This window comes from Podarcis filfolensis, assembly GCF_964270895.1.
Source record: "Podarcis filfolensis genome assembly, chromosome: 17".
Lineage (NCBI taxonomy): Eukaryota > Metazoa > Chordata > Lepidosauria > Squamata > Lacertidae > Podarcis > Podarcis filfolensis.
In genome coordinates this window covers 33691155-33705505 of record NC_139621.1, presented here as the reverse complement: position 1 = coordinate 33705505, position 14351 = coordinate 33691155, and the positions used below count along the sequence as shown (strand labels likewise).

Here is a 14351-nt window from a genome sequence, read left to right as displayed (position 1 = left end):
TAAATCTGCACATTTCCATTGTTGAGGGACATCTGAAGGAAGAACCAGTCACACGTATATCGCAGAGGGGTCAAAGCAGGTCTCTGCGAATACCTGTTAGCAGTTTTGTGTGACACGACTAGAGTTGGGGACTGTCAGATGATACAGAACAAACGACAAAAATGAAGGCAGTCCTTTCTCAGGAGCAGCCACAGAGTCCTCTTGTTGCCTAGGCTGGTGAACAAGCCTGACCTGGTAACTTTTTTGGCCGGTGCAGTGATCTGCTCTGGCCAACGACCAGTGTTGAGAGGCTTTCTTACTGGTTGGCCCAGTCTCCCCGCACACTTTGGCCAGAGCTAGATGGTGCTGCACAAGAATGAATTCTCACGTCAGGTCTTCAGGACCTGCTGCAAGTCCTGACCCTCCAGGACTTGGTTTTCTAATCTACTCCGTGCTTGCAACAGGGCAGAACTGTACTGCCAGAGTTGGCTCTAAGGTGCATGGGCTTGAAGAGTATATCTAAGAGCATATCTTCAGTATATCTAAGGCTGCGTAAGGATGACTGATTTTCCAAGGTTTGAAAACTGTATGGTGAAGCTATTTGGTACATGCACACATTCTCTCCCCTCTTCTCTGTTTCACTCTGGTCATTGGCCAAACAGGCCTTCCTATTTTTATTTCCTTTAAAAAACACACCTCCCAAAGCTGTTAGAAAAGGGATGCTTGCAGGGTGAAAAATGCATTATTATTATTATTATTATTATTATTATTATTATTATTATTATTATTACCTCGCCCATCTGGCTGGGTTTCCCTAGTCACTCTGCGTGGCTCCCAACAGAATTAATGATGATAATAATGATACTAATAAACTGATAAAACATCAGACATTAAAAGCTTCCCTAAACAGGGCAGTCTTCATATGTCTTATAAAAGTCAGACAGTTTATTCCCTTGACATCTGATGGAAGGGCAGGTGCCACTACCGAGAAGGCCCTCTGCCTGGTTCCCTGTAACCTCACTTCTTGCAGTGAAGGAACCACCAGAAGACCCTCGGAGCTGGACCTCAATGGCCGGGCTGAACAATGGGGGTGGAGACGCTCCTTCAGGAATACTGGGCCAAGGCCGTTTAAGGCTTTAAAGATCAGCACCAACACTTTGAATCATGCCCAGAAACATACTGGGAGCCAATGTAAGTCTTTCAGGACTGGTGTTATATGGTCTCGGCGGTCACTCCCAGTCACCCGTCTAGCTGTAGACTGTAATGTCTCCTCCTAGCACTCTCAAGGCCCCTGAAAACATAATCTGTTCACTAGCATTCCAGTCCCCAGCAAATGTTGGCTCAATTGAATCTAGAACTGCTCTAAAGAAGGGAATCAGCGATACAGCTGCTTTTTAGTGGCTGAGATGGGTTGCTCTTAAAATAAGCACACTCATCTGTGGTGACATTTGTGTGTGTGGAGTTTCTTGCCCTTTTGGGGGGCATGTTTCCCATTGTTCTGCTGTGGGGAGTGCCAACGGCAATTGTATGGGCATACCCTTATTCATTAATCAATTGTTTGGGCATACCTTTATTCAGTAAGGGATGCGGGTGCTGCTGTGGGTTAAACCACAGAGCCTAGGACTTGCCAATCAGAAGGTCAGCGGTTTGAATCCCCACGACGGGGTGAGCTCCCGTTGCTTGGTCCCTGCTCCTGCCAACCTAGCAGTTCTAAAGCACGTCAAAGTGCAAGTAGATAAATAGGTACCACTCCGGCGGGAAGGTAAACGGCGTTTCCGTGCTCTGCTCTGGTTCGCTTAGTCATGCTGGCCACATGACCTGGAAGCTGTACGCCGGCTCCCTCAGCCAATAAAACGAGAAGAGCGCTGCAACCCCAGAGTTGGCCACGACTGGACCTAGTGGTCAGGGGTCCCTTTACCTTTACCTTTATTCAATCCTTTGAACCTTTACTGCTTCTTTATATAAAAAGAGGAAGATATAAGCGTCTCTCACCTCACAAATGAATCCCTCTAAAAACACACACACACTCTAAAAACACTCCCCCCTTGAAATCACAGGCTACCCTTTGTTGATGTTCTACTGTATTTGCTTCCAAAAGAGTTAGTTTTCAGCCATTCTGATAAATAAGACCAGGAAGAAGAAAAAGTTGAAGGAGAACAGGTCACATTCATGTTACAATGAAGGCAAGAGCGGCTCTCTCCCCACACCCCACTCCCTGCAACAGGGCAGATGAAGGTATTTCGAAAGAATAAAACATATCCATAGCAAAGCCATGACAGAAGCTGAAAAGAGACAGTAAAATCCAAATGGAGTCGCAGGAAGGCACTGCGAGTTGAAGCCCACGAACGAAAAAGAGTGATTGCCAAGAGGAAAGTGGGTGAGGGAAGAATCTATACTTATACATCTTCCAGTTCCGGGGCTGAGGTGTTATGCCAGAGGCCATCACATCGATGTATACGAGCTGCAAATAAGAACTGAGTCAGATATCTTTTGCACCGCTCCTGCCACCACGGAAGCAAACTCTGAGCAGTTCCCAGCCAAACTGACAACTGCTCTTCCCACAAACACTGGACTACAAAGCTTAGATTAGTAACAACTTTGTCCCACGTGAAGTTGGACTAATCTGTGCAATTGCACCAACTCAGCCAATGGTAACCATCTACCTGAAGCGCAATATAAAATGAATATTGCAATAGACAAGCTAACTTTTGCACAGCAGCTGCTTAACAAGGTTTGATCACCCACAATCACTGCTGAGGCCCTATGCTAGTCTTCAGGACCTCAAGACATCCCATTGTTCATAGAACAGAGATACGGAGGGCTTGTGCGCCCAGCATATGAAGTGTACATGCTTCGGGTGCAGATTCAGTTCCTGGCATCTTCCATTAAACGATCCCAGAGAACCAAGGAAGATTTCTGCTTGACGATCCGAAGAGCAGCTGTCACTCAAAGTAGACAATGCTGGGGCAGATGAATCAATGTTCTGCCTCAATATATGGCAGCTTGATATATGCATACAGGGCTGACCCCAATGTTTAGGGTGTGCTTTTCAATACTTTTGGCAACATCCCCCTCCCTCTTTCAAAATAATTCAGCAGTGCTTCAAGGGAGTCAGTTTATTCAGGATACGTGTTCCCCAATTGGCTGGGATCAACCATGAGCAAGGAAAGGGGGGAAGTGTTGGAAAAATGGCCCTGAAGCACCAGGAACTACGGGAAATGAGGGCGCCAAACAGAATTTGGAGCTCCCCTCTCCCCCAAAGAGAAGTTTGGAGGATGGTGATGTGGGAGATGGTAACTTTGGTTGTGGACTCCCCGGTGTTGACTTTGGTATATTCCTTTACTTCCAGGCATTCAACGGCATCTGAGGGGTTGATTATTAATTCTTGATCAGCACTTGTTGATTGTTATTGTGTTGGGATTACGTGTTTTAGTACTGCTACAGATACGAGGAAAGCAACCTCTTCTGTCTGCTAAAGAGACAATATATCAGCGCTGCATTGGCCGGGGCAGAGGCCGGAATTTGTGCCACCTCTGGGCGCAACTGCTTTTACAGACCCAAGAAATTAAGACAAATGGAGCCCAATCACTTGGAGAAAGCAACTCACCAAGGTCATTGTTGTTCATCATGGCATTGGACGCGCGAAGCCTGGGGCCTTGCTGAGTGAAATGATACCCAAACTTCAAGAGAGACTCGTTCTTTTCTAACATACTCGCAATCTCCATTTCTACCTTGTTGCCCAGGGGCTGGCTCTTTATTTCAAAAAGGGAAAGGGAAAAGAGTTAGTACAGCAACCCATTTAGTTTTTACTTCCCCATCCACTCGATCTTGACTTTAGATCTTACTTCAGCTCCACAGGGGGGGCCAGTCCCATTTCTCTGCCTGAGGCAAAATGAGAAGGGGCCGCTTTTTGCAAGACACATGCCTCCCCCTGCCCCTCACCTCGCTCACCGGGGTTCAGCAGCTGTGGCTTCCAGGTTCTGGCAATCTCATGGGGCTCTTGTGAGGTCTCGCCAGAACCCGGAAGCTGCTGCCACTGCTTTTCCACCCCTTGGATTCTGCCAACTGAGGCAGGCTGCCTCAGTCTGCTTCTATTAAAGGTCACAGTCCATCACACTTTCACTGCGTGAGTATACTCATGTGTAGGCACCTTGTTAGAAGCTTTTATTCATTTAGCAGACAGGTCAGCCCTGCAGTTCTATGATTCTATCCTTGGAGGGGGGAACCTCTAGTTGAAACCAGAACACTGAGCAAAACTGCTTTTTTTTTTTTTTAGACCTGCAGAACAGAGAAGGCTAGGCACAATAGTGTCAACTTGCCCAGTTTCCCTCATAATGTCATCATGGGATGTTTCTGACCATTTCTGAAGGTCAGTGAAGACTTTTTTGCTGATGCAGCCAAAATGGACTTTGAATATATGGAGAACCCCAAGCATACTGAAATTAAGCCCAGCTCAGATTTCAAACTATGCCTGAAGAATAATTTCCTTAATAGGCCAACCAATTGCTATCTTTGTGGTTCAGAAGACAACGTGTGCTATATCCTGTATTGCCGTTTATACAGGTCACCTAGCAAATTCTTTTTAGAAGATCAGCCAGATGATTTCAAAATTAGGTGATTGCTGGTTGATATAGTGATGTTTTCCCCCTTATATCCACTAGCTGCAAGAAAGTCATGGGCTACTTGCTTTGACCCAAAACAAGGTTGATGGTCAAAAGGATTTTAAATGATTTGTGGAATTACAGAATTTTAAGTTTTAATGATTTGCAGTTCTGAAAATTGATAAATGTATTGACTCACTCATGGATTGCCTTGTTTGTTTTCTGTGATTTATACTGCAACGTCCACTGGCTACAAATAATAAACATTTAACTGGCTGAATGGATCTATGCTCTCAGGCTGCATTTTATAACAGTAATAATTGAAGAAGTAAACTGCTTTGGTGAAGCATGAGAGAAGGCACAAGACAGACAGCTAAGCCAGCGCTTCAGTTACTGGAATGAAATGAATGCAAGTCATTTCAGTTGTAAAGCTGGGAGTTATGCTGGGCTCTCATTTTACATTGGTGTGGCTTGCATTTATTGCCAAGTGATTCTTTAGCCTAACAATGGTATGTTTGAATCCAGCCTACCAGACTAACCATGGTTTGTTTCCTGCCAACAAACCAGAATGTGAAGCCATGGCTTATTGTTTGCTTACAAACCATGGTTTGTTCTAACCATGGTTTGGTGTCATATTTGAAGCCAAAAACCTTGCTTAACCATGGTTTGCTCAGTCATACAACCCAGACGCTTCAAAGGCATGAAGCAAGAGCATCTGAAAAGCAAACCAAGCTTAGGAGAAATAAAACATGGTTTCTTTGCCGAGATGTGAGGTGGCTCGTGGTTTGTTGAACCAACCATGGTTAAAACAAACCATGGCTCAGCATTAAGTGCAAATGCAGCCATTAGGCCTGTCTTCACTGGATGAATTTGCTTCATCCCTCACCTGTGCATACAATCTACAAAATACGTGTCACTTATTTAATTCTCCCCATGCAACATTTCTGTTTCTCTTCTGAGCTTAAAGCAGAACTTTTTATTTTGTGCTTCCTTGTATAACAGAACGGACACGGATTTTTATATTACCTGGTTGTCAATTTTGAGCTCAATTAGCGTCGTGTTTTCCTGCAGTGCTTCTGCGAGCGCCAAAATTCCTGATCCAGAAATGAAATTTGATTCCACATTTAAGCTCTTCAATACACCGTTGACTTTTAGCATTTCTGCCAATGCCTTCCATAAATAATAATAAACAAAAGAAGTAATAAGATCATCATCAATAACTAGAAAGCTTATTTTATTGTTGTAAGAACTTAAGATTCCTGCTGTTGTATCAGACCAAAGCAATAGCTTGTCAGGCCAGTGAAACAGGTATTCTGTGGTGCCTGGGACAGTTTCTGAGATTTTTCAATATATGATTGCAGACCCAAAAAGGCCAGGGCCTTGTGCTTAACTCCATTTGCTGCCCATAACCTTATTTCCAGTTTATGAAAGAGATCTTTGACACAGGACTTGCATGTTGACACTTCTTCATCCAGCAGGGCATCTTTAAAGGAGACAGTCCCATTAAACACGTCCCCGAGAAGATTAGCTGAAAGTAATCTGCCTAATACTTACATAAGCGACAGGGTCATTGCTCCTTGTTCCTACTATGCTGAACTTTTTCACGTACGAGTTGTTCTTCAGAGCGTCAGCATAGGCTTTTAAAGTTGGTATGGGAATGTCCTTCAAAAGAAAAACAAGCAGTCAATGGCAGTGTGTTCTGTTTTGTTGGGGGGGCATCATAACTACACACACTGAGGAAAACACAACATGATCAGTCCATTCTACTGTCTGTGTAGACCAGGCCTAAGCCAGTGATATGATCTGTAGGTATTTCTCCTACACAGGCTTCACTGTAATGCTCTTGCGGGTGGCACTGTGGTCTAAACCACTGAGCCTATTCAAATCCCTGCGACGGAGTGAGCTCCCATTGCTCTATCCCAGTTCCTGCCAACCTAGCAGTTCAAGAGCACACCAGTGCAATTAGATAAATAGGTACTGCTGCAGCGGGAAGGTAAACAGCATTTCCATACACTCTGGTTTCCGTCACAGTGTCCCATTGCACCAGAAGCGGTTTAGTAATGCTGGCCACATGACCTGGAAAGCTGTCTGTGGACAAACACCGGTTCCCTCGGCTTGAAAATGAGATGAGCGCCACAACCCCATAGTCGCCTTTGACTGGACTTAACTGACCAGGGGTCCTTTACCTTTTTACCTTTGCCATAATGCTCTTGCAGAGCTTACATTCATTCCGCTATTTGATGAATGGAAGGAATTCCTACCTTTATATTATTGAGATTAACTTCTTCAAGGTCCGGGTCGTTGTTTTTCACTCTTTGCAAGGTTTCTTCTACGTCGGTTGCATTGGGCTCATCAGGAACTGGTTTATATTGTGTGGGCTTGATTATGCCTGCATGGGAAAGGGTAGTGTGACAAGGATAACAAATAAACAAAGAAAAGGCCTACAATGTCTCTTCCTCTGACCAGTTCCCCTAGTGTGAGAAAGAAGCTAGTGCCCATCTCTCAGGACTCCAGATTTCAGCCCTGCGGCTTCTGATTCCTGGTAACCATACTGGTTTCACCAGCTTTCATTTCATTTGGCGAATAAAAGAGGAAATCTGATTCTCCGGTATTGGATCTACACAGAAATGGCACGGGATAGTTTTAGCACATAACCAAACAGTGTAATGTGCTCACAACAAGCTTCACTAAATGACCACGAAAGCATACTAAGTGCAGTTGGGGAGAAATGATTTTCGATTCTGTCTTTGGTTATGCACAAGCACATATTTCTGAAAAGCTTTCAACTTTCCCCCTAAATCAGGGGTGGCTATCCTGCGCCGCTCCCAATGTTGCTGTCTGTACTAGAATTTCTGCCATTCATGACTGCAGGCTGAGTCCACCTCTGCCTTACATTACACTGCAGTACTAGCCTCAACCCATATTTAGTACCTCCTTCAGTACCTCTTAGGGACGCGGGTGGCACTGTGGGTTAAACCACACAGCCTAGGACTTGCTGATCAGAAGGTCGGCGGTTCGAATCCCCACGACGGGTGAGCTCCCGTTGCTCGGTCCCTGCTCCTGCCAACCTAGCAGTTCTAAAGCACGTCAAAGTGCAAGTAGATAAATAGGTACTGCTCCGGCAGGAAGGTAAACGGCGTTTCTGTGTGCTGCGCTGGTTCACCAGAAGCGGCTTAGTCATGCTGGCCACATGATCTGGAAGCTGTATGCCGGCTCCCTCGGCCAATAAAGCGAGAGGAGCACCGCAACCCTAGAGTCTGTCACGACTGGACCTAATGGTCAGGGGTCCCTTTACCTTTACCTCAGTACCTCTTCCTGTGCATTTTCACCCTGATTCAAATTCCATCTGAGTCCCATACCCCCCAATACTGGTGAATGGTGGTGCCACCTTTATACCGCTTAAAAGACAAATGGAACTAAGCAGAAAAGAAAGAAAAAATCAAAACCTCCTCAAAAGATGGGTCTTCCCTGAATGGAAAGAGGAGAATGTTTGCTCAGCAGTAGACCTGCCAAAGCGGCTTTGTCATGTCGCCAGAAGCGGCTTTGTCATGTTGGCCACATGACCCGGAAGCTGTACGCCGGCTCCCTTGGCCAATAAAGTGAGATGAGCGCCGCAACCCAGAGTCGGTCACGACTGGACCTAATGGTCAGGGGTCCCTTTACCTTTACTAGACCTGCCGAAAGGGCAGGTGTGGGGAAACTTTGGCCCACCAGATTTTGCTGAGCTACAACTCCCATTATCCCCAACCATTCACATACTCACTGGGGCTGATGGGAGTTGTAGTTCCGCAACATCTGGAGGGCCTAAAGGTCCCCACACTTGTGATAATAATTCCTTCCCAGCCAGCAGACCTGATGATCCCTGGGCCACCCATTCTTTAGAGAGGAATTTGCTCTCTCATAAAAAAAGCCTACAAGTGGAACACTAGACAACGAATCCTCCTAGAATACCATGGAGAAGAACTTCCAAGGACAAAGCCAAGAAAATACATTGGTGATGATTCACCTCAAGCATATGCATTCATTCAACAAGTACCAGAAACATTATACCTATTGGCTCGGGTGTCCAGAATATGTCATGTGGCTGCAAATCTTACTTACTATCCAAACCTTCCTTGTTAACTATAGTCGTGCTTCCAAGTGCTTCGTAATATTGTTGGTTACTCATCAGGGTATGCATGCCAAGAATAGCTACATGAGAGAAGAGAGAAATAAAACAAAACAAGTTAAGCAAAATAACTAAACTCCTTTCTTGGGAAAGTGAGAATCTGGCCAAGATACATAGAAGGCAAGGGGGGAAAGCACAAAACAGCAGAACTCAAGTCGATTATGTTGTTCACGTTTTGGGTGGACTCGGAGGACAATGCAAGAAGATCCAATGCGCTGGGTGGGACTCAACATAATTTACATAAAAATTGTGAGAGGATACAATTCCATGTTTCTCAATAGTCACTTTGGTTGACCACAGATGATCTTTTACCAGGCAGCAACTTACTGGTTCGCCTGTAATGCTATGCTGTGGTTTAGTGCTACATGCATGAGCTGGGATGAGTACAGTTGTGCCTTGGTTTTCGAACAGCTTTGTTCTCGAACGTTTCGGCTCCCGAATGCCGAAAACCCAGAAGTGTGTATTCCGGTTTGCGAACTATTTTTGGAAGCCGAATGTCTGATGGGGCTTCCGATTGGCTGCAGGAGCAATCAGAAGCTGCACTTTTGTTTTCAAACATTTTGGAAGTCAAACGGACTTCCAGAACGGATTCCGCTCGACTTCCAAGGTACGACTGTACAAGCAAAGCCTCAGGCTTGTATGCTTCCCCCTCTAGTCCACTTGCACAACTGGTTTCTGTAGAGTTTTACTCCTCTTTCCATGAATCCTGGTTTATCGCTTTCCATGAATCCTGGTTTATCCCTACATACAAACCAGAAATTGTGATTTAAAACAAAACTCTGGTCAGTTATGTTTATCCTGTTTGTTTATCCAGTTTTGTTTTACGTAGGGCTAAACCAGGATTCATGGAAAGTGAAACTAAACTCTGCACTAGTCTTTTCCCCAGTCATGCAGAAGGTGCTGTGAGCCTGTGGCTTTGCTTGGGCTTATTCCAGCTTGTGCAAGTTGCACTAAACCTTAAGTGTTATACACAAATCAGCAAGTTGCTACTCGGTGAACAGTCGATCCTGCCAAGTGTTAAGGAGAGTTTTACTGCAATGGTTCAGAAATCGAGGGGAATTCGGGGGGAATCTGGGGGAAGCAGCAAAGGAAGGAGCAAAATTATCCTCACCATTTGGCAAAATGTCATAAATGACTAGTCTGCCAAGTGGATTGCATGCACACTGCAACAAATTACTGTTAGAGTAGCGACCCTTTGACTCTAGTTTGTCTGGGAGGTGTTCCACCTATAGAACTTGAAAAGGCCTGGAAAAAAAATGTGTGTGAAGTTTTCCTGTTACTGTCAGAACAAAGAAGACTTGGAATTGGCTTGATTTCAGAGTTTGTCCATGTAATTCACTCTATGGCATGCACTCAGCAGCAGGCAGAAATACATTCAGTAACAGCTGGATCTCTCCTCCGGCAAATGACCTGGCAACATGCAACATCCTGTGTAGCCTTAAACCTGAGAGCAGCTTAGAATTTATCGTTACCATGTCTGCAATCTGATCTCAACTGATTCATTCTATGAGTATTACATGTCAGTTAGTTGCATCTCCTCCTATACTGAAGCCTTTGCTTCAGTACAGTGGTACCTCACAAGACGAAATTAATTCGTTCCGCAAGTCTTTCCGTCTTGCGAGTTTTTCGTCTTGCGAAGCACGGTCAAGTCGCAACTGCACCTCTTCAAGTGGTTTTAAGAAAAAGGAAACAAACTCGCAAGACGTTTTCGTCTTGCGACGCAAGCCCATAGGGAAATTCGTTTTGCGAAGCAACTCAAAAAAACGAAAAACTCTTTCGTCTTGCGAGTTTTTCGTCTTCCGAGGCATTCGTCTTGCGAGGTACCACTGTATAGGAGAAAAAGGGAAAGGCCTCTTCAAAAATACGGCCTGCAACCATCTCTCTTTTTTAAAACATTCAATTTAAAAAAATATGCTCAATTAGGGGAAGTTTCAAATGGCTGAAATAATTTTAAATAAACTAATCTGATAAGCCTGACTAAGGATACAATCCTAATTAGGCTTCCTAGGGAAATAAGCCCACTTGGACTTAACTTCCAGATAAACATGCACTGGAAATGGATATCATGTTAAACTTTATTGTAAGACATCCAGTTAGTAAGGTTCAGGCAAACTCATTTTCTTACCCACAGCCATCATTATTCAAGTACAGAAAGAAAGGAACACAGGCTTTAGCCCACAACCGTACAATCTTATCCGTGATATATATGCTACTCAAAGGCAGGAGGAAGTCAGCGTTATTTGCCCCCAAATGGATCATGTACACATTTGCAGACATGTGGGACTGCCTTTTAGCAGATGATTACATAGGGCTTTTACAATGCACCGTTCCCCTCCTGACCCCTCAGTCACGTGACAACAGGAGTGTCTTTGCCAAGTTTAAGCTGGTCCACCGACTGCTCCTGCTCCTGAGGAGCCAAGAACAGGCCACAGGGACACACGCCTGGATTATTACAAGGCGCCCTGAACCTCTTGAGTCTTTGCAAGCTTCAGCTGATTACCGCATTTTTCGCTCTATAAGACGCACCAGACCACAAGACGCACCTAGTTTTTGGAGGAGGAAAACAAGAAAAAAAATATTCTGAATCTCAGAAGCCAGAACAGCAAGAGGGATCACTGCACAGTCAAAGTAGCAATCCCTCTTGCTGTTCTGGCTTCTGGGATAGCTGCACAGCCTGCATTCGTTCCATAAGACGCGCACACATTTCCCCTTACTTTTTAGGAGGGAAAAAGTGAGTCTTATACAGCAAAAAATACGGTAGCTTGCCAATCTGCGTCTGTGAATAAAGAAAGCACCTAAGCAAATGGTAACCTGGCTTATTATGGTGGTTGCCCTAACTGACAGTGTGGACAGGCAGCTTTTTGCAAATATAAAATGACCAAGCAGCAAAACCATTTTGGATGGCAGGGCAGGGCAGCAGGACCAAAACATTCCTAAGCAGGGCCACGAGGCCACCAGCAAGGTTCTCTTACAGTCCCTCTGCGGCTTCTAGTGAGATGGATGATGTCATGGGAATATGGGAAGGAACAGACAGCAAGCTGGAAAAAACAAGACACAGTTTAAGGAGGAAGGAACGGGTTGGATTCAGTAAATGAGCATGAATATGAGATGAACGGAGGGGGAAAGAGGATTTTAGTCAAAACGAGCGAGTCGGGTGTTAATACGAACTCTTGGGAAATAAGCCAAGACAGTCTGCGCTAGGCAAGTGATTTTCAGATACTGCTGGGCTCCAGTTCCCATGAGCTCCAGCGAGGAAGGCCAATGGGTCAGAGAAACTGGGTGTTGTAGTCCATCAACATCTGGAGGGCAAACGGGGTTAGAGGGTAGACTGCATTAGAGCCTCAGCTTAGGTCCAAACTTGTCAAGGTTTCGGGAAAGCTATTCCTCCCCCGGCTGCAGCAAGAGCAGAGAAAACAAGGTAGAGTCCTTTTTAATGAGTTTTATTCAATTCTAATAGCGAGAGACAAAAGAACGCAACAAGGCTTAACAATGGTGTTGCTCCAAACGGGGCTCCACCTCCCTCCTTCCTAGCAGCATCGGTTTCCCTTACGGTGGCCACCCAGGGTCAAATGTCTCTGATTCTGTTGTTCCTGAAGGCCGAGTTCTGGGGGAAGGGGAATCAGAAATACTCTCCAGTGACAAAGTGTCAGCTGGCTGCCCTGCCGCAGTCCCCCCACCCTTCTTCTAACACTTCCCAACTCTTCTGTTCACCTGTCTCGGAGCTGTGACTTCCCTCAAACTCCTCAAATCCCTGCTGTAAATCAATGTTGCGTTCCTCTCCTCCTCCTGAAGCGTCAGGAGAAGGGCGTGTGTGATCTCCACCAATCCTCCTCCTCTTGAGTCCAAACCCTCACAAAAATGGATGCAACGCTGAAAATGGCAGCTGCACGGTAACCTTCCCTCTCCTCGATGGCAAAAGGAAGCATCACTCACCCGTATTGTCACATCACAGAGCGCTATGGTTCCCTGCACCACATCAGCTGCTGCTGCTGGAGGGTGGGGGCAGGAGGAGATGAAAGTGCAGAACGCTGTGACATTGCAATGCAGGAAAGTAAGAATATAAGGAAAGCCAGGACCGGATTTAGGTTTGATAAGGACCTAAGTGACTGGAGATAATGGGGCACTTTATATGTCCAGCTGCCCTTTGTCAACAACAAATTTTTGTGCTGAATATATGCTATATGGTAATTTAAGGACCTAATAGGTATCTAAAGCCATTTGCACAAAACAAAATATGTATTTTATTGACGTAATTGATATAGAAACGAGCAAACCAGTGATATTTTAGGGAGCAGGTTATTAGGCGGGGCCCATTACTTACATCATAGGAGCCTACACAACACAAAACACTGTTGCTGTATGTGGCTTTTATTTTATTTGTTTTTTATCTTATACTTTGGAAATGTACATCCAGTTTTTTTGCCCCCTTTGCATTTTGGGGGGCCCCCAAGAGAGTGGGGCCCTAAGCTAGAGCTTGTTCAGCTTATACGTAAATCCGGCACTGAGGAAAGCTCTGTTTGAGCAGATCAAAGGCCCATTTAATCTAGCATCCTCTTCTCACAGGGGTCAACCAGATGCGTATAGAAACCCTGGAAGAAGGACCTGAGAGCTTGTGATTCCCAGAAACTGGTATGCAGAGGTATACTGCTTCCGACAGTGGAGGCAGAACATAGCCTTGTTCTTTGCCAATTTGTCTAAGTCTCTTTTAAAGCCATCCAAGTTAGAGGCCATCACTTCCTCGTATGGGAGGGAAATTTGGGGCTGAGTTTCTACACACAGAAAGAAAGTGCATCCGTGTAGGCCACGGGGAGCAACCTGTACGAAAATCATTTTCTGTGTCAGCTGCACCACCCACATGTATTGAGCCGGGATCAGGGAATCCAAGACTGGCTGTGACTAAGTGGCAGAAACACACTGAGGAGCAGCACAGAGGTAAGGATGAAGACGGTAGAAGTATTTAAAGATGTGACAGAGGGTTCTTCACCTGCACTGCGTGGTCTCTCACCTTGCTATCTGCACGACAGACTTCTCAATTAAATGCTAGCCTTAACTCAACACTTCAAGTAGAGCACTTAAAAAAAATATTTTTAAAAAATACTGATGTACAAGGTGTGAGCGGAAAGTTCGGTGAACGGTCACATAAATTGGACAGCGAGAAATATTCGAACATACAATTGGCATCGGAAACCCACAAAATGCTCACATTTGTGTACAGAGATGAAGCTGTAACTCGAAAGACAGTGTATGAGTGCTTTAAGTGTTTCCGTGAAGGGGGGCAAACCATTGAAGATGACCCTCGATCTGGCAGACCACTGACAAGCAGAACGGTGGCAAATGTTGACAGAGTTTGTGAGTTATTGATGCGGGATCGGCATCTGTCTGTCCAAATGATGGCGGAAGAATTACATATTCCGCATGAAATCGTTACTAAGGTTACTGAGTTGTCCCACCCTCCATATTCTCCCCATCTGGCCCCACCGGATTTCTTTCTTTTTCCAAAACTGAAATCTGCACTGAAAGGGCACAGATTTTCCAACATTTCACACGTCCAAGCTGCTGCTGTGATGAGGGAACTGAAAGCAGTACGAAAAGAGGACTTCTCC

General features: G+C 45.2%; 1 protein-coding gene across 6 annotated transcripts in view; it reads right to left on the bottom strand.

Moving 5' to 3' along the window:
* The window catches only part of TMOD1 (tropomodulin 1), a 37509-nt gene that overhangs the window by 1909 nt on the left and 21249 nt on the right, over positions 1–14351 (bottom strand). For 3 of the 6 annotated variants that reach the window (XM_083593815.1, XM_083593816.1, XM_083593817.1), the window contains exons 5-9: positions 8682–8771; positions 6842–6969; positions 6135–6242; positions 5607–5750; positions 3587–3731 (exon numbers count right to left, since the gene is read on the bottom strand). In XM_083593815.1, coding sequence (XP_083449941.1) covers positions 3587–3731; positions 5607–5750; positions 6135–6242; positions 6842–6969; positions 8682–8771 — 615 coding nt within the window. Of the gene's footprint in view, positions 1–2375; positions 2441–3586; positions 3732–5606; positions 5751–6134; positions 6243–6841; positions 6970–8681; positions 8772–14351 lie in introns of all 6 variants that reach the window. The other 3 variants (XM_083593819.1, XM_083593820.1, XM_083593818.1) reach the window with 2 other exon arrangements.